The sequence below is a fragment of the Mesocricetus auratus genome, unplaced genomic scaffold (genome assembly GCF_017639785.1).
Source record: "Mesocricetus auratus isolate SY011 unplaced genomic scaffold, BCM_Maur_2.0 Super-Scaffold_100014, whole genome shotgun sequence".
NCBI classification, from domain to species: domain Eukaryota; kingdom Metazoa; phylum Chordata; class Mammalia; order Rodentia; family Cricetidae; genus Mesocricetus; species Mesocricetus auratus.
In genome coordinates this window covers 31,256,686-31,274,581 of record NW_024429197.1, presented here as the reverse complement: position 1 = coordinate 31,274,581, position 17,896 = coordinate 31,256,686, and the positions used below count along the sequence as shown (strand labels likewise).

The 17,896-nt window shown below is 45.9% G+C and overlaps 1 protein-coding gene across 1 annotated transcript; it reads right to left on the bottom strand.

The window, feature by feature from the left end:
- Nucleotides 1-2,616: 2,616 nt before the first annotated feature.
- On the bottom strand, nucleotides 2,617-17,402 carry Cpt2 (carnitine palmitoyltransferase 2). The gene is made up of 5 exons (XM_005072147.4): nucleotides 17,084-17,402; nucleotides 10,316-10,396; nucleotides 9,564-9,670; nucleotides 4,357-5,655; nucleotides 2,617-3,207 (listed from the first exon to the last, which is right to left on the bottom strand). The coding sequence occupies exons 1-5, from the start codon at nucleotides 17,233-17,235 to the stop codon at nucleotides 2,876-2,878; spliced, it is 1,971 nt and encodes a 656-aa protein (XP_005072204.1). The 5' UTR covers nucleotides 17,236-17,402; the 3' UTR covers nucleotides 2,617-2,875.
- Between the last annotated feature and the right edge of the window lie 494 nt (nucleotides 17,403-17,896).

Genomic DNA, 17,896 nt, shown 5'->3' with positions numbered 1-17,896 from the left:
GATATTTTGGTGAAGAAAGTAGCTGCCTTTTGCCCTTGTCTGAAGATTTTGCCTGAGGCTAAAGGGAAGAGTTTTGGGTTAATTCCATTGGCAGAAGAAATCTCATAACAGCCTAGTGTAGACTGTCATGTGGATATTAGTGGTAATTGTAATGAAGATTTATAATGAAGAGGAGCAAACTGAACAGGGTAAATTACAAAACATAAATTTTGAGGAGAAAAAGAGCACCAGAAAGTGGAGTAGAGCTAAATCCTATGTTCAAGGAGATAAACAGATTAAGAAATGGAATAAGGGGCTGGAGAGATGGCTCAGCAGTTAAAAGCACTGATTGCTGTACCAGAGGACCCAGGTTCATTTCCTAGTACCCACATGACAGCTCACAGTTCCAGAGGACTCAACACCCTCACGCAGATATACGTGTAGGCATAACATCAATGTATATAAAATTAAAAAAAAAAGAAATGGAATAAAGGGAATGGTGACCTCAGGCAAGATCCCACCCAGCTAAATTTCCAACTCGTGGAAAGAAACTAAAGAAAAGTTTAGATCCAGGTGTGGTGGTGCACGCCTTTAATCCCAGCACTCCAGAGGCAGAGGCAGGTGGATCTCTGTGAGTTTGAGGCCAGCCAAGCTTAGTCAGTGAAAGATAGAAAGCTGGTGAAGATGTAATCGAACAAGGGGGCCATGTTCCAGCCAGCAAGCTGCAGAACTTAGCAGCTTTGGCCACATGGTTCTAGGCTTAGAGTTAAGGATAGGATAATGAAATTATGGATAAAGCCCCTGAGGGTGTGTTCCTGAATAGAGGCCTGGAAGAGAGGCCACTGCATAAAGCCTGGATTGCCCTGGAGAACCCAAGATGTTAGAGATGCCAGACTCATGGGATACCTGCTGAGGAGAGCTGCTAGCAGGGAGTAAAACCAGCCCAAGAGAGAGGAGTGTGTTGCAGTCAACAAAGCTGAATGGAGTTGGAGATCTGAAGAGTGTCACAACATCAGACATGGAGATGCAGAGTTTGGATTTTGCCCAGGTGGTTTTCAGTCTTGCTTTGTGTTATTTAGGCATTTGTACTGGCCTGTCTTTGGAGTTCTGATAGGATATACCCTCAGCTGCTGCCACTAAGAGCACCACCTGTGCCTATTCACTATGTTCCCTTTTATTTATTTATTTATTTATTTATTAATTTATTTATTTATTTATTTTTGTTTTTCGAGACAGGGTTTCTCTGTAGCTTTGGAGACTGTCCACTCACTTTGTAGACCAGGCTGGCCTCGAACTCACAGAGATCCGCCTGCCTCTGCCTCCCGAGTGCTGGGATTAAAGGCATGTGCCACCAACGCCCGGCTATGTTCCCTTTTAAAGGACCCTGCCCATGTCCCATCCCTTCCCCCCCTTTCTTCCCCTCTGTCTGTTCCTCCCTCCCTCCCTCCCTTCCTCATCTCTCTCTCTCCTCTCTCCTACTGCTCCTGTCCCCAGAGGCCAGTCTTCTGCCTCCCCTTTCCCTTTTTACAATCATTTTGCCCTAATAAAAACCCCTCTGCTTGAAGTCTGTCGGATGGTATTTCTCTCGAGTTGCTTTTCTTTTCTTTTTTTTTTTTAATTATAACACATTGGTCCAGTATTTTCTTGCTATGCTGCCTTTCCTACATTTTGGAATGGTAATAAATATCCTGTACCATTATATGTTGGAAATATGTGATCTGCTTTTTGATTCTTACAGGTGATTACAGTTAACAGATTGCATGAATCCCAGAAGAGACTTTGAACTTTGGAGTTTAAAACAATGTTGAGACTATGGTAGACTATGGGAACTTTTGAAGTTTGACTAAGTGTGTTTTGCATTATGATATTGTTATAAGCTTACGGGGGCCAGAAAGTAGACTGTGTTAGTTTGAATGCAATTGACCCCAATAATCACATAGGGAGTGACGTTATTTGGAGGTGTGGCTTTGTTGGAGGAAGTGTGTCAGCCTGGTGTCTGGATACCACCCAGTGTGTCAGTCGACTTCCTGCTGCCTTCTAGTCAAGATGCAGCGCCCTCAGTTCCAGCACCACATCTGCCTGCAGGCTGCCATGCTCCCTGTCATGATGATAATGGACTGAACCTCTGAAACTGTAAAGGAGCCCCCCCATTTAAAAGTTTTCTTTATAAACTTCGCTGTGGTTGCCGGGTGGTGGTGGCACACACCTTTGATCCTAGCAGTGGAAGGCAGAGGCAGGCAGATCTCTGTAATTTCGAGGCCAGCGTGGTCTACAGAGTGAGTTTCAGGAAGCCAATGCTACACAGAGAAACCCTGTTTCAAAAAAAAAACAAACAAAAACCATCCGCCCAACTGGAATTTCTCATCTGGCTAGAACAGAATAAAATTAAGTAGTCTTCCAAGCCATGTGAAGAGCTTCTATTGCAGCTGGCCTGCCAGAAGCAAGCAGATTAGTTGATGCCTTGGGAAGGAGTGCTTTCAAACAGACTGCATCCCGGAGACTGGGGCGAGCTTACAGACCAACAGGACCCATGCCACCTCAAGACTGGGGACCCAAAGTCACCTATGCTACCTGATCATGCTGTTGGAAAGTTCTTTGGGGGATTAGGAAACAAGATGAGGGGTAATAAATCATATCTCCAAGGAACAACTGAGTTTTATTTCTGTTTAAACAACAAATACACACCAGTTAGTTTTCCATTAAGTGCTCCTGAACAAAAGGGCTTTGAATGGCAACCTTTCATTATCTTCAGCTGGAATCTTCCTGCTCTTGCCTGCAGCGCTGGCTAGTCAACACCTCAGGGCTAGTTTTGTTAGGTACAGAATAGTACTTACAGGCTACATGGACATCCATGTTCACGATGAGGAAGAATGGAGACTTTTTACCCACTGAGAAGCTAAGTTTTGATGGCTTTGCCTTCTAAGGTGTCAAACATGTCCTCTAAGCACTTCTGGACACAGCGGAGAAACTCGCCGGGATTGCGTCCTGGGTAGGAGGAGACATTGCAGCCTATCCAGTCATCATGAACAGCATATGCAACGCCAAAGCCATCAGGGACCACGGGGGCAAAGCCGCCAAGGCTCACTGCTGGGCTGTTTAGAGTGCTTGTGGACAGGATGTTGTGGTTTATCTGCCCGTATGCAGGATCCAGGTAAAGCTCTGGTAGGGTGACGCCTCTGGCTACTGCCAAATGCCGTAGAGCAAACAGGTGTCGGTCAAAGCCCTGGCCTGTCAGAGACAAAATAGAAAGTCAAAGTCGCAGGCTCTCCAACCATGGTAGGAACCATTTCACACATATCTGAGAAAGGGGCCCTTTCTACCCCTGTGTGTCTGTCTCCAGCTCACCACAGGGCAGGTCCCTCCAGATGCCTAAAAACTATATTCTCAGATGTCACCAGATGGGTTAAACATGAGCCTAACATGATTTGCTAAATGCCCGTAATCCCAGAACTTGGGGAGCTGAGGCAGGAGGATTGCAAGTTCAAGAATGGCATGGACAACATGGCAAAAACCATGTATTAAAAACAAATGAAAGGTCATGCATGGTGACATACACCTTTAATACCCCAACACTCAGGAGGCAGAGGCAGGAGGATTTCTGTGAGTTCAAGGTCAGCCTGGTATACAGAATAAATTCCAGGACAGCCAGGAATACATAGAGACACCATGTCTCAAAAATCGGACAAGGGCTGGAGAGTTGGCCCAGCGGAGAGTTTGTTGCTCTTGCAGATGACCCACGTTCAATTCTCAGAACCCACACGGTGGCTCACAACCACTATTCTGACTGCACAGACATCAGGAATGTGCATGGTGCATATGCATATATGTAGTCAAAACACTCACATACAAAACAGTAGTTCTAAAAAAAGTAAACAAAAACACTCAGTCAGTCAGTCAGAGCCAAGATGGTATGAGAAGAGATGTGAAGAGAACAATGAACCTCACAACTGAAAAGAAGGCTCAATGGGTAAGGCCCTGGGTTCATTCCTTACCCCCCCACCCACACACACATGGTTCATTCCTCACATCATGCAGGTACACAGGGGGAAGAAAAGAAAACTCAAAGTTCATGTGCAAGAGACTGACTGGGCGGAACAAAGTGGAAAAAGCATCCACCCAGGGCTCCAACCTCAGCCTTGCGTAACACTGGGCCAGTGACTTAGCTCCCTAACTTCAAAATGGAGAGGGAATAACTACATGGCTTGGGTACCTCTTAGTTCCAGGACTCCGTTAAGTGCTACATAATAGGACTAGGTAGGGGAAAAACCATTTTGGAGTTGGGAAGTGGATTAAACCTAGTGATGGGTAGGGATCAGATGTGGGTGGAATAGTAGAGAGGGCAACAGACCCACGGTGCTCTCCCCATCCATGCCTCACCCATCGCTGCTTCTTTGGTCAGCTGGCCATGGTATCTGGAGCACTCGGCCATCATGTGCTGAAGCTCGCCCGCACTGTGCTTGGAAGGCTCCTTGACAAATGCCTCGGAACATCTCTTAGTGAAGATGGAGGCTGGTCGGACGGTCTCAGTGCGGCCGTGCTTGAAGGCGGCAGTGCTGCAGGATTCATAGGTAGCCACTGTCTGGTCATATTGTCGCAGAAAAGCCATCTGGAAGGCCAGCTGGGTCACGGCATCAGGGCTCAGCTTCTGTTTCTTCAAGAATTCCTTGCCACCTCTCTGAAACTGAATGGAGTCAATGGTGAGGGTTTTCACGGTGGCATCAAACTTTTCCTTAGCGGTGGTGATACCAGCCTTTAACGCATCGCTCAGCTTAAAGCTGAGTTTCTGCACAGAGGAGTTAGTGGAGGCTGGCTGGCTCTGGGGAGTGATGGCAGGGGACTGAGTGCTGTCTCTGAACACCTCGTTGAAAAACCTAAGTATCGCTACACCATCCCCCCACGCATGCTCAAAGTGGACCGCGGCAGTGCCATCCTTGGCTACAATGAGGTTAAAGGATTTATCAAACCAGCGGTTTGTGCCATCACCATGCAGCATGGTGTGGGACAAGTGGACAATGTCCTTCATCGGGAAGTCATCTAGGCAGAGGCAGAAGACAGCAGAGTCCACTTTCCTCAGGGTTTCCTCATTGCCATCATGTACCAGCTTCTGTCTGAGCTCTGCCCAGACATCTCGGTTCTCACTGGTCAGATATGCCAGGGGAAACTCAGGTTCAGGGCTGCTGTCTGAGAGAATGTACTTTAGATGCGCCTGAATTTCTGAGGGGCTCACGATGTTCCCATCTTGATCGAGGACATCAAAGACATAGAAATTTCCTTTTCTTAGGACCAGGAGATGTCTGGCCTTGGCATCAGTAAAGAGTTCATCACAGCTGGGTTTAGGTATACGAGTTGAATTGAAAAGCCGAAAATACTGGGACATATCCAAGGGATAAGCATTGACCAGGTAGGCTCCATACCAGGACAGAGAAGAAGGAACAAAGCGTATGAGTCTTTTGAAGGCATTGCTGTCACTCTTGGCAGGGTTCAAGTGGAACACTTCCGGCTCTAGAAGGTCAGCCCGAAACGTCTTCAGAAACCGGACAGCTGAAACAGTCATGTTGGTCGCCCGGGTAAGCTGGTCATTGTACTCAGACTTTGGGTCCGGATTGAATGCCATAAACGGATTAAAGTTTAGAACAATGGAGTCTCGAGCAGTTAAATACATTTCAAACCAGGGGCCTAAAAAAAGAGAAGGCATAAAAGGTTAATGCAATCCCTAAAAGTAAAATGTAAGAAAGAGAAGAATTCCAGCTCAGGTAGAGCAACTGATATCAACTTCCAGAAGGTGACTGTATTTGGTTACTCAACAATTCATGCTACATTAGCAGGATCACACAACACATGCTCTTAGGCATCTGGATTCTGGGACTTTCAATAATGGTCTGAGGCTCACCCAGGTTGGAGCGGCATCAGTTCTGCTCTTTCTACTACTGAGTGTGTTGTGTCAGATGAATACAGTACGTCTGTCTATCCATTCATCAATGGCCATCTGGGCTCTTTTCACCACTTAGCTAAGCATGGTATTTCTCTGAACCTTTATATACAAGTTTTTGTGAGGAAATAAGTTCTCATTTCTTTTTTAATAATTTATTTAATTTTATTTTATGTACATTGATGTGAGGATTTCAGATCTCCTAGAACTGGAGTTAGAGACAGTTGTGAGCTGCTATGTAGGTCCTCTGGAAGAGCAGTCAGTGTTCTTAACTGCTAAGCCATCTCTCCAGCCCCCGTTCTCATTTTTCTTTCTTTTTTGTTTTTTTTTGTTTTTTTTTTTGTTTTTGTTTTTGTTTTTTTCAAGCCAGGGTTTCTCTGTATTGTTTTGGAAGCTGTCCTGGAACTTGCTCTATAGACCAGACTGGCCTCGAACTCACAGAGATCCACCTGCCTCTGCCTCCTGAATGCTGGGATTAAAGGCGTGAGCCACCACCGCCCGGCCAGATTTTTTTTTAAGTTTTCTCCTCTTATCGTACTCTCCTTCCTCCCTTTTGTTTTGCCTCTTTAGATGCTGCATCGCCCTTCCTTACTGGCTTACAGATGAGTGAGACGTTCTCTGGGCGAGGGTGGGGCTGGTCAGTTTTCGATGTTACTGTTTTGTGGTTGGGTTCAGCCTTGTGTACCTCTAGTGCTCTGTCTTCCTAGATTCCCCAGGAAGGTGTTTCTAGTAACCTGCTCACGGGTGCCGTGTAGAGAAGTGGAGTGGAGAGCTGTGAGCTCAGTTGTTTGTCTCCCAGCTTATCTCGATCGAGACGATCAGAGAACAAAGCCTGTGTTCTACAAGAATAAGGAAGGAATTATACAGTGGTTGGCAGGGTTGTAACGATACCATTTCAGCCAGGTCCTCTGGATGGTCTGCTGTGTAAACCACATTGTTTCTTGTCTTCTTGCCAGTTTGAGACTGACTTGCATTACCAGATGTCTAGACACTTTCACACTTACAGTCTTTCTTTCCTCATTCTCTTGATCTTAATGTTGGTTTGTTTGGGATTTTTTTGTAATCCTAACTACCCAGAAGGATGGCCGGGCGTTGGTGGCGCACACCTTTAATCCCAGCACTCGGGAGGCAGAGGAAGGCGGATCTCTGTGAGTTCGAGGCTGGGCTGGACCAATAGCCTCCAAAACAATACAGAGAAACTCTGTCTCGGAAAACAAAAAAAAACAAAAAACAAAACAAAAAAAACAACAAAAAAAAAACTACCCAGAAGGTTGAAGAATTGAAAATTTGAGACAACTGTAGCAACAGTGAGACCCTGTCTAGGGCCATAAAACAGATACACACATAATAACAGGGTTTTTTTTTTTTTTTTTTACTTTTTTTTTTTAAGACAGGGTTTCGTTGTATAGCCCTGGCTGTCTTAGAATTAGCTCTGTAGACCAGGATGGCCTCAAATCGCAGAGATCCACTTGCCTTTGCCTCCCAAGTGCTCTGATTAAAGGCGTGCGCCACCATTGTGTAGCCAACAGTTGCTTTTCACGGTGTGGAAATTGGAGCTCGAATGTAGGGCTTGTGGGTATTCCTCAAAAGGCTTAGCAGAAGCCAGCCATGGTTGCACACATCTTTAGTCAAAGCACTTGGGAGGCAGAGGCACACAGATCTCTGTAAATTCCAGGCCACCCTGGTCTACACAGTGAGTTTCCAGAACAGCTAGGGCTATGTAGGCAGACCCTGTCTCAAACAAACAAATACATAAATAAATAGCCATTATCTAGCTTAAAAGAAACGAGAATGAGCGGGGTGGTGGTAGAGAAACCCTGTCTCAAAAAACCAAAAAGAAAGAAAGGGGCAGGGAGGAGAGAGAGAGAGAGGGAGAGGGAGGGAGGGAGGGAGGGAGGGAGGGAGGGAGGAAAGGAGGGAGGGAGAGAGAACTAAAGGACAAGATCATTATTAACCAGAGAAAACAAAAAGCTAGTAAAAGAAAAACAATCCTAGTGGACCACATAACTCAAGTCAACAACAGCCTGGTATAGGGTTATGCCAGTATGAACACTGGATACAGAGTTGACCAAAATTGTAACTATACTGTACAAATGAGGGTATGGGAGCATATGTGTGTGTAAAAAGACTGCTAGAGTCTAACCCTTGTTAGTGAGATGTCAAGAGGCAGTAAAGTATAATAAAGGGTGTACTATAAGTATTCAATTTAGAGGAAAATAAAAGGGTGTAATATAAGTATATAATTTAGAGGTATGAGGACCCAAAGAATTAAACGAGGATGTGGTGATATCCAGTCCTCAGGAGGCAGAGGCAGGGGGATCATAAGTCCAAGGCCAGTTTGGGCTACACCAGGCCATCCTGTGTCAATAAATACATCAGTAGTCAAGTTAAAAGTAAGAAATTAGGGAGAGTCAGGCAACTGCTGTTTATCCCAATAAACTGCTGTTTGTCCCAATAATTTGATTTTTAAAAATATATATGCATGTCAGTCTGTATTCGTGTTTGTACACCATATGTGTGCAGGGACCCCCAGAGGCCAGAAGAAGGGGTTGGATCCCTTGGAACTGTAGTTACAAGCAGTTGTGAGCTGCCTTACATGGGTGGCGGTAACCAAACCCAACTCATCTACAAGAGCAGCATGTGCTCTTAACTGCTAAGCCATCTCTCTAGCCTCCTATTTGGTTCTTTGAACTGTATATATGCAGGATAGATAAATTAACTATAAACTATGGGCCACGGAAATGGTCAGTGTAAAAGTGCTTGCTGTCAATCTAAATTTGGCCTTAGGAGCCCACATGGTAGGAGGAGAGAATTCTGTCCTTTCATCTCCACACGAATGCTGGGGCACATGAACCCCCATCAAAAATAATAAATAAATATATAATTGCTTAAACTATATTATGACAGGTAGAATTGTAATCCCAACTACTCGAAGCAGAGGTCAACCTGGATTATAGAAGGGAGACCCTCATCTCAAAAACAATGTAACTTGTTTGTTTGTTTTGGTTTTCTCGACACAGGTTTTTTTTTGTGTAGCCACTGCTGTCCTGGAAGTAGCTCTGTAGCTCAGGCTGGCCTATCCACCATCTGTCTCTGCCTTCCAAGGGCTGAAATTAAAAGCATGTACTACCACCACCCAGCCAATGAAACATTTTTTAACTAACCTTACATTTTTAAAAAGTATAAGAACAGGGGTAGACACCACTAACTCTAGACAGAAGATGAAGAGAACTGGGTTTCACAGACCAACTGCTCTACCTGGATCACAAAGGAAGTATCTACCAGTAACAAAATGTAAATGAGAACAACATGGAAAAAGACTGACAGAGTTCAGGAAGCCAGACAAAGGCAGGCTGGTTGAAGGTTGAAGCCTGATTTGCATCAGAGAGGCACATGAGAAGGGACTTCAAAAGGACACTTAGGTCTGAAGGAACAGAATAACACTCAAGAAAACAGGACTGACAAAAGAACCAATTTAAAAGTTCTGTCTCAACCCCGTGTACAGCAAAGGCAAGCCACTGGTCTTGGGTGTGGATGCCTGCACACACCTTCCTAAACATAGGGATTCACAGGGCCTCCCTCCACACACACATACTTCTGGAAGAAGCTGAGAAGATGCCTTTGGGGAATGATGGAGCCCCGCCCACCAACCTACCTGAAATGTAGCTGGTATGCTTATTCTGCTCGTCCTGGGCAAGCAGGTGCTCATGCAGCTCCTTCCCGATGCCATTTTCAAAACTCTTACAAAATTCTTCTGTTTTCCTGGAATGTTCAAGAAAAGAGAGAGAGTGCCGGGCGGTAGTGGCGCACACTTTTAATCCCAGCATTTAGGAGACAGAGGCAGCAGATGTCTGTGAGGTCGAGGCCAGCCTGGTCTATAAGAGCTAGTTCCAGGACAGGCCCCAAAGCCACCGAGAAACCCTGCTAAAAAACTATTAGAGTACACTCCTAAAGCTAGCCCTCAAGGTCTAGTCCCTTATTTGTCCACTTCCTCTTCCTGAGGTCCAGCTATCAAAGTAGTGAAGTTGAGTGATCAAAAGCCTCCTTTGTCTCACCTAGTTAACATGCCCAATTAAAATTAAGTACTCCACCCTAACACAGGGTTTCCCCCTTTACCTTTATAGATGGTCATTTTCCTATGTGCCACATCAATCTCCTCTCTATCCAGAGGCACACAGTCTTATAAACTACTCCTGCTGAGGCTAGTTAGAGGGGCTTTCACCCCAGCTTAATTAGTCTTTTGTGAATGAAGACAAATTCCTGAATTTGCAAATATATAAACCAAGTTCTAGGTTCTGGAGGCCTTGGGACACAGATAGCCCTTGAAGTGTGGTCTGGAACCATTACTTGATAGCCTCCCTTGAACCCCACCTGCTAGCAAGGGTTCCCAGGATCCTCAGTGTTTACCTGAACTGGCTGTCATCCAGGAGAGGCCTCTGGGCACTGAGGTATCTCCTCAGGGTGTCTTCAAGTTTGGGGATGGGCAGCCTGGGGGGAAAGCAAGGTCAGTGTGAGGCTTACAGTATGGGAAGATACCAAGAAGCTTTACAAGCCAAACAGTAAACCAACTACTGGGTAATTAATTCCCCTTAAAAACAAACAAACCAAGAAAAAAGGACAAGTCAGTTAACAAGACAGAACTGATGGATGGACTGGCACATAGGTTAGTGGTAGAGCACTTCCCTAGCATACAAGAGGTCCTAAGTTGATTCCTAGCACCACAGTGAATAAATGAGTAATACCAGTCACAACTGGGCTGGAGAGATGGCTGAGAGGTTAAGAACACTGGCTGCTCTTTCAGAGGTCCTGAGTTCAATTCCCAGCAACCACATGGTGACTCACAACCATCTGTAATGTGACTTGGTGCCCTCTTCTGACCTGGGCAGAACACTGTAAACATAATAAATATTTATTTTTTAAAAAAAAGCATAGCTCATTTTATGATATACTCACTGCATCCATTTATTTTTGAATAAATAATCTACAACTTGATAATAAAAATGACAACACTTATTTATAGCCATTATGAACTTAGATATTCCAAGTAACCTTCTGGACACGTTAGCCCCACCAACTCCCTTTCATGTGCTGGCTTACACAGGGAATTGCAAATACCACCTCAGCCGCCTCATGATCACAAAGTTTATTACACTTCTTAGGCCTTAGCACCTAGGGTATTACATAAAGTTTGCCCTTTTTTTTTTTTTTAAGGAAAATCCTAAATCAGAGACAGTGGTGGTTTGTTACAAACAACTCTCAATAAAAACATCTGAATGATCAATTCTGGCCTGAAAGTTCACTGAAATTCAGTGAAATAAGGACATTTTAGAGTAATGACTTTGTTTTGAGTTACTAATTGCATAATTCGGGAGTTTTTTGTTGCTGTGACTAAAGTCCTAAGCAAAATAACTTAGAGGAAGAGAGACTTGTTTGGGTTCACTGCAGGAGCTCCTGAGATGACCCTGAGTTGTAGCATCTGCTGGTTTCTGTGTTGTATAAACACTCCCACCAGGGCCAGTTTCCAGTCACCAGCTGGTTATGGTATCTTATAGAGAAGGCCCTTTCCACTCCTAAGTCTTCCTGTAGAATTTCTTCTCTGATCATTACTGGCACATGAGCCAACACAGGGAAGGCTTTTGATAAGCATATGTTGGATAAATTAGCTTATACTGTCTTTTCTACCCAGCCTTAGTCTGTTTTATGCTGTTACAATACAAGGTGATGGCATTTACAAAGCAACTTCTCAGACTCTGAAGGCTGGGGAGTCTGAGAAGGATAGACTTTTCTTACTTATTTAGAGTCAGGGGCTCACCATGTAGCCCTGGGTAGCCTAGAACTCACAGAGATCCACCTGCCTCTGCCTCCCAAGGCTGGGATTAAAGGCGTGGGCCATCTCACCTGGCAGAAAGCTAGACCCTTGAGGGCCATCTCACTACCACAGCATCACAGAAGGTAGTATCACCTGGGCCACAAAAGACCAAACTTGCTTCATTGTGGCTTTGGGGTCAAGGTCAGGCTATAAAACCCAGGTTGACCTAGAACTCATGGCAATCTTCCTGCCTTAGCCATCCAAGTGCTGAGGTTACAGGGGTAAGCCACTATGCCAGTTCAAACACTATTATAACAAACTACTCTCTCAATAATGGCTGACTTCCAGGAAAAAAAAACCTACTCTCTCAGTTTTTCCTCTATCAGATTTAGCAACAGGAATCAGCAAGAAAGCTTAGTGAGTAAAGGCATTTACCACCAGGCCTAATGATCCCCAGGGACCCACATGGTGAAAGAGAACCTACAATTTGTCCTCTGACCTCCACATATCCACCACAGCACGGGAATGCCCATACAACACATGCCTGCACTACACACACACACACACACACACACACACACACACACACACACACGTAAGTAGCTTCATCTTTTTTGGTTTAGTGGCAGCTCTTAGTTTTCTCCTCATCGCCTGATGAGGAGACCATTAGTGTATGCTTGAAATACTTATCATACAGAAGATAACAGAAGTTAGAAACTCTTCCCTTATCCCATAGGGGTTTTTTTTGTTTGTTTTTGTTTTTTCAAGACAGGGTTTCTCTGTATTGCTTTGGAGGCTGTCCTGGAACTCACTCTGTAGAACAGGCTGGCCTCAAACTCACAGAGATCCACCTGCCTCTGCCTCCCGAGTGCTGGGATTAAAGGCGTGCACCACCAAAGCCCGGCTTTATTCCATAGGTTTTGACATCATCATTTATGTTTCTTTGCTGTCTCCCTTCATACTAAACATCCGAGGCTTCTCAGGACTCCAACAGTTTATTATTCTAGTTGGACCACTTCAACCTTGACAGACTCCTCCAAGCAGGAAGAGGGAAAGTGGAGGCAGCATGGTTGTTAGAATAAAGTGAGTGGGGGACCTTGGCAGATTCCATGGCAGGTGAGGGACAAAGGTGCCAGGCAGGCAGAGCTTCAGTGAGAAGTTTCATTCGAAAGGAGGGAAGAGAGGTAAAGAGACTCAGAGACGGAGAGAGGATGAAATAGAAGGAAACAGGAAATGTCCTGTCTACCCCTTCAGGGGAAGTGGGGGGAGGCAGGAGTGGGAGGAGTGTTTCTTTGCACCTGCTACAGGCTACATTAGCCATGGACCCCTGGGCTGACCAGAGTACTGCCTGAGTGCATTCTGCCAGGTGACCGGGGCAGGCCAGCGTAATGCCTGAATCCTTACAATGATCTTGCCAACTGTGCTTATTCTCTTTAGAGATAAATATGGCAGGCTAGAAAATGCACAAATGTTGACATTTGACAATCCTGAGTTCAAACATTAAGTCATCCTCCAGAAGGAAGGTCAAGGATTACAGTGGGCGTTGGGCAGGATGGGATGAGTCTAATTAACAGCAGGGTTTGAGGGAGGAAGGATGATGAAATGAGTTCCACAGTGGCAATGGTTGCACAATGCTCTTAATACTCTAAAAATGATATACTTGAAAACAGTGAATTCTAGGCCGGCAAGATGGCTCAGTCAATAAAGTGCTTGCTTAACACAAATGAGGACCTGAGTTTGAGCCCCCAGAACTCAGTTTAAAAAAAAAAGCTAGGTGTGGCAGCGTAGGTGTAATCCTAGCACTGGATGCATCTGGAGATGGGGATGCTCAAAGCTAGCAGACCAGCCAGCCCAGACTACTATCTTATGTAATGACTGTTTTTAATTGTCAACTTGACACATTCTAGAATCACAAGGGAGTGATTCCAATTGTCTGAGCATGCCTGTGAGGAATTTTCTGAATTGGGTTAAGTGAAGCAGGAAAAACCACCCTGAATGTGGGCTTATGGACTCCTGGATCTTAGGAGACCCAGTGAAAACCAATAAGACAAACTGCCTTGGATTCTAGTAATGGGCAATCTTCATTAGCTTTGGTTACCAAGAGATTTTGGTGTAAGCTATGTCTCATGTGCCGGCTCCCTCTCTGCAACCCTGAAGAGAAAACCTGCTTGAGAATGAAGTCCCACAAATGAAGAGGTCAGTGGGAAGGCAAAACAGCATCATGTGGCTTCTGGAAGCCTGTGTGAGTACTTGAGCCAGTTTAGCTGGACTTTCTGCAACACATACAAAGAACCTTGTAACAATCTTCTTTATACAGAGCGTCAACAACCATTCTTCCAGTAACAAGATCATGATGCAAGGCACTTTGGTCTCTACCTACCATTGATCAAAAACACCAGATGTAGCTACCAATCTACATACAACAGTTCCTTTGGCTCCTATGGGTGAGTCACCAGGCCTCAGAGAGGTAGAGCCAGAGTGTTTTCCTGTTCCACCCTATCCCCATCGAATACTTGTTTGCCCTAATAAAGGCAAAGGGAAAATGCTAAGCAGAATTACCTCCTGGATAAGTCAGAGTCACTCGCTCTCACACATGGTCTGCCTCCCAACAACAGGGACTGTGGCATTCGTCCTGTAAGAACACAGCTGACATGCCTTCCCTGCCTACAGGACCTAGTTATATCTGGGATAGTGTTCTGGAAGTCAAGAAGACTGGCATGAAAGACATGCTTTTGGGACTCACGAATTAGTTTCTACCTATTACCTTAGTGGCCAGGTAAACTGTGCCTCACTTACCTCCCACAGGTGTATTCTACAATCCGACCATTATGTTTTGAACACCTGCTATCACTGGGGTGATTAAAAGAAAAGCAGCATAACTGGTACTTATGGATCAACTATAGATTTAATACTACTCCCCATAAGGCCCCTCCCGCTAAACAATTTCCCCAAGGCCTAAATGGTGAAACTGTGCTAACACCTAGCATAAACCTCTCACCCTGTGTGTATAACACTGTTTCTGGTGCCTTTTTCTGGCATGTGGCTCTGTCTTTTCTCAAATTCCAGCTCGGTGTTATTTCTTCTGTAAGGCTTCCCTCACGCAGACATTAAGTCGCTCACACAGTGTAACAGTTCTCTCCCCTTCAGACATGCAACAGATGTCTGTTTACCAGTTGTAGTGCTTGTGAATGCCTACTGAATGCCAACTCTGTTCAAGGGCTTTATATGGGTATGTTTAATTCTAGATACTCCTTCTGGTGCTGGGAGCTGTTGGATGTAGGTGCTGGGAGCCGAATTTGGGTCCTCTGGAAGAGTAGCAATCACTCTTAAGCACTGAACCATTTCTCTAGACCCCAGTTGTATACATCTTCGTATATACACGGACAACAAAACCACAACACTTACAAAACAAAAAACAAGCAAATGATAATCCAAGGACTCCCACTAGAAGGAGTCTGAGGCCAGTGGGGCTAAAAGGAAGCAGTGACAAGAGGAACAGAATAGGGAGGGACAATGGTTTTCCCATCGCTGATATCAAGTACCTCCTAAGAGTCCAAAGAACTGTGCACTGCTGTTGCCCTCACAGGTGACAGTGGTTCTGTAAATGTGCAAAACTGTAGCTCTAGTGGCAGACACTGAATCTGAAACCAAGTTCTACTGGACATCAAGGTCAGGGCTCCCTGCCAAGTGTGACGTCAGTACGAATGTCAAAGAATATATTCTACTAGCCCAGAATTGCTGACACGAAGTATCTCATTTAACCCCCACTTATAGATGAGGCACCAGGAAATTTGGCTGCTTCTTGAGGAGGCACAGTGGTAATGTGCTTTTTGTTTTATCCAGTGGGGTTTTGGTTTTTTTTTTTTTCTTTTTCAAGACAGGTTCTCACTATATCTCTGGCTGTCCAGGAACTCACTATATAAATTAGGCTTGCCCTGAACTCAGCCTGTCTCCACCTTCTAAGTGCTAAGATTAAAGGCACTCACCACTACACCTGATCTCCTGTTTCTACTTCCAGGATCTTACAGATGTTTGTGCTGTGGACAGGACTAAATTATCTTGAGAATTCTTTTTTTTTTTTTTTTTTTTTTTCAAGACAGGGTTTCTCTGTATTGTTTTGGAGGCTGTCCTGGAACTCGATCTGTAGACCATCCTGGCCTTGAGCTCACAGAGATCCGCCTGCCTCTGCCTCCTGAGTGCTGGGATTAAAGAATCTTGAGGATTCTTACAGTTTTCCAATTCTAAACTGCCACAGGTCCATCTGGTTCTAAACCTGGGTGAGGCTCAGGCCTGCCTCAAAGTCAAAACCATCTGACTCAGCAAATGAAAACAAGTCTTCTTAAGTCCTTACCTTTCCCCTACATACTACACTGGTGCAGCCCACAAAGGCTGTCAGAAGAGGCCAGGTTACACCCTCTCCCCACAATCGCCCTTTCTATCACCCACCCTCCTGCCGAATTCAGATAACCTTACTGTAGTTTGTCTTGCAAGTCTGCACGCTGCATGTTCTTGCTGAGAAAGCAGGGTGAGCAGTGACACTGGCTTAAATAACTTCTGGATGTGGAGGAAACACAAACCCCACAGCAGGGAATAATACCAGCTCCGGGGCAGGAGGATCCCTGGGGCTGGGCCAGAAGGACAGTGTGAAGGGATTTTGAGACAGGTTTAGAGCTTGGTTTGGGAAATAAACGGTAATCTCGGAGAAGGCAAGTTAGATCTGGCTTAGAGTGAAGGTGATTTCTATTAATGGAATAGCTCTGTCAACCCAGATCAACGCTGAGAGATCAAAGAGAAACTAGATGCCAGATTTAAGGAAGAACTGACTATGGGGGAGAGGGACATTTACTAGGGCTGTTTTGATAGGTCAGGCAGTCTGGGTGAGGTATGGGAACTATCCGAAGGGGGACTGGGTATGAAAAGTTTCTAGGTTAGGGCTGACCTCAGAATGATAAAGGTGTGCTTGCAGCAACCGATGGGGCACTAACAGAACAGGGTACTGGAAGAGGAGTGGGCTGAGATGTCTCAGCAACGGGCAAAGAAGGTGGAAACTGACCGGAGGGTGGCCCGTGTTAGGAACTGGCTACGCGAGCTGGAAGGTAGGTAAGGGTGAGAGGCTCGGGATAGCTGTCTGGAAGATCAATGGACAGGAAGTTAGTAGGATTCAAGACGAAACTTGTAGACGGGAGGTTGCGGAGGGGACCTTACAGGTTTCTGAGTCTTCTGAGCCAGGGAATTCTCAGTCTTTCCAAACTCGGGAACCTGGCTGCCTTTAGGACGGGAGGTCCGGGGTAGGGAGGGAAGGGTTCGGTGCGAGTCCGAAGTGCCAGGAGTCAGGCCTGCGGCGGAGGCCGGGAGGCTTGGCTCACCTGGGCAGGCTATCCTGGTAGTGCATGGTGGGCACGATGCTGTGTTGCAGGTACTCGTCGTGTCCCAAGCCGGCACTCAAGGGCCGACTAGGGGCTCCCAGAACATGCGCGGGGCCGCGGGGCCAGACACGCAGCAGCAGGCGCGGCATCATCGTCCCAGGCGGCAACGGCGGCTCGGGAGCGCGGCGGCTGAGGGAGTTCCTAAGCGAGCAGGCCACTGCCCTCAAGGCCGCGGACACAGCGTCAGGCACTAAACGGCCGGTTCATCTCTGCCCACAAGGGCACTTCCGGGCAGACAGGAGGCGCCCCGCACACACTGGGCCCTCTCCCAGGACCCGCCCACATCTCGGCCACGCCCACTAGCGGGAGCCGCCCACCCTATCCGGAAGCGGTCTCTAGACAGTAAGTGCAAGGCTTGTTAACCCTGGGACAGCAGGGCATACAACTCTGAAGGTGTTCTTTCCTTTCACGGAACTGGATAGAATCGGAGCCAGAAGGGAAAAAACAAAAACAAACAAACAAAAAAACCCGCTGAAACCTGGCATCTGGCAAACCTAAACTGGTCAAGGCTTGGTCTCCAGGGACCGAGAACGCTCCAAACCTTTTGTCTCCTAAGGAAAGAACACATCAACATACTCCCCCACGTTTCTAAATTTACCGAACAATAACCATGCTTATTTCACCAATATAATTTGGCAGGCAAAATGCTTCGCTCATGCTAAATTCAAGTTTGAAGTCTTCAAAGTGAGTGGCTTCGGAATTCTGCTCCGCCGGATCAGCTGGGCAGTGTTTTAGAAACTATATAGCCGGGCA

Coding starts and splice junctions, on each gene's coding strand:
- Cpt2 (XM_005072147.4), bottom strand. CDS start 17,235: ATGATGCCGCGCCTGCTGCTGCGTGTCTGGCCCCGCGGCCCCGCGCAT. Junction 10,397..17,083: donor TACCAGGATAGCCTGCCCAG/GTGAGCCAAGCC, acceptor CTTTCCCCCCAG/GCTGCCCATCCCCAAACTTG. Junction 3,208..4,356: donor GACCAAAGAAGCAGCGATGG/GTGAGGCATGGA, acceptor TGTCTCTGACAG/GCCAGGGCTTTGACCGACAC.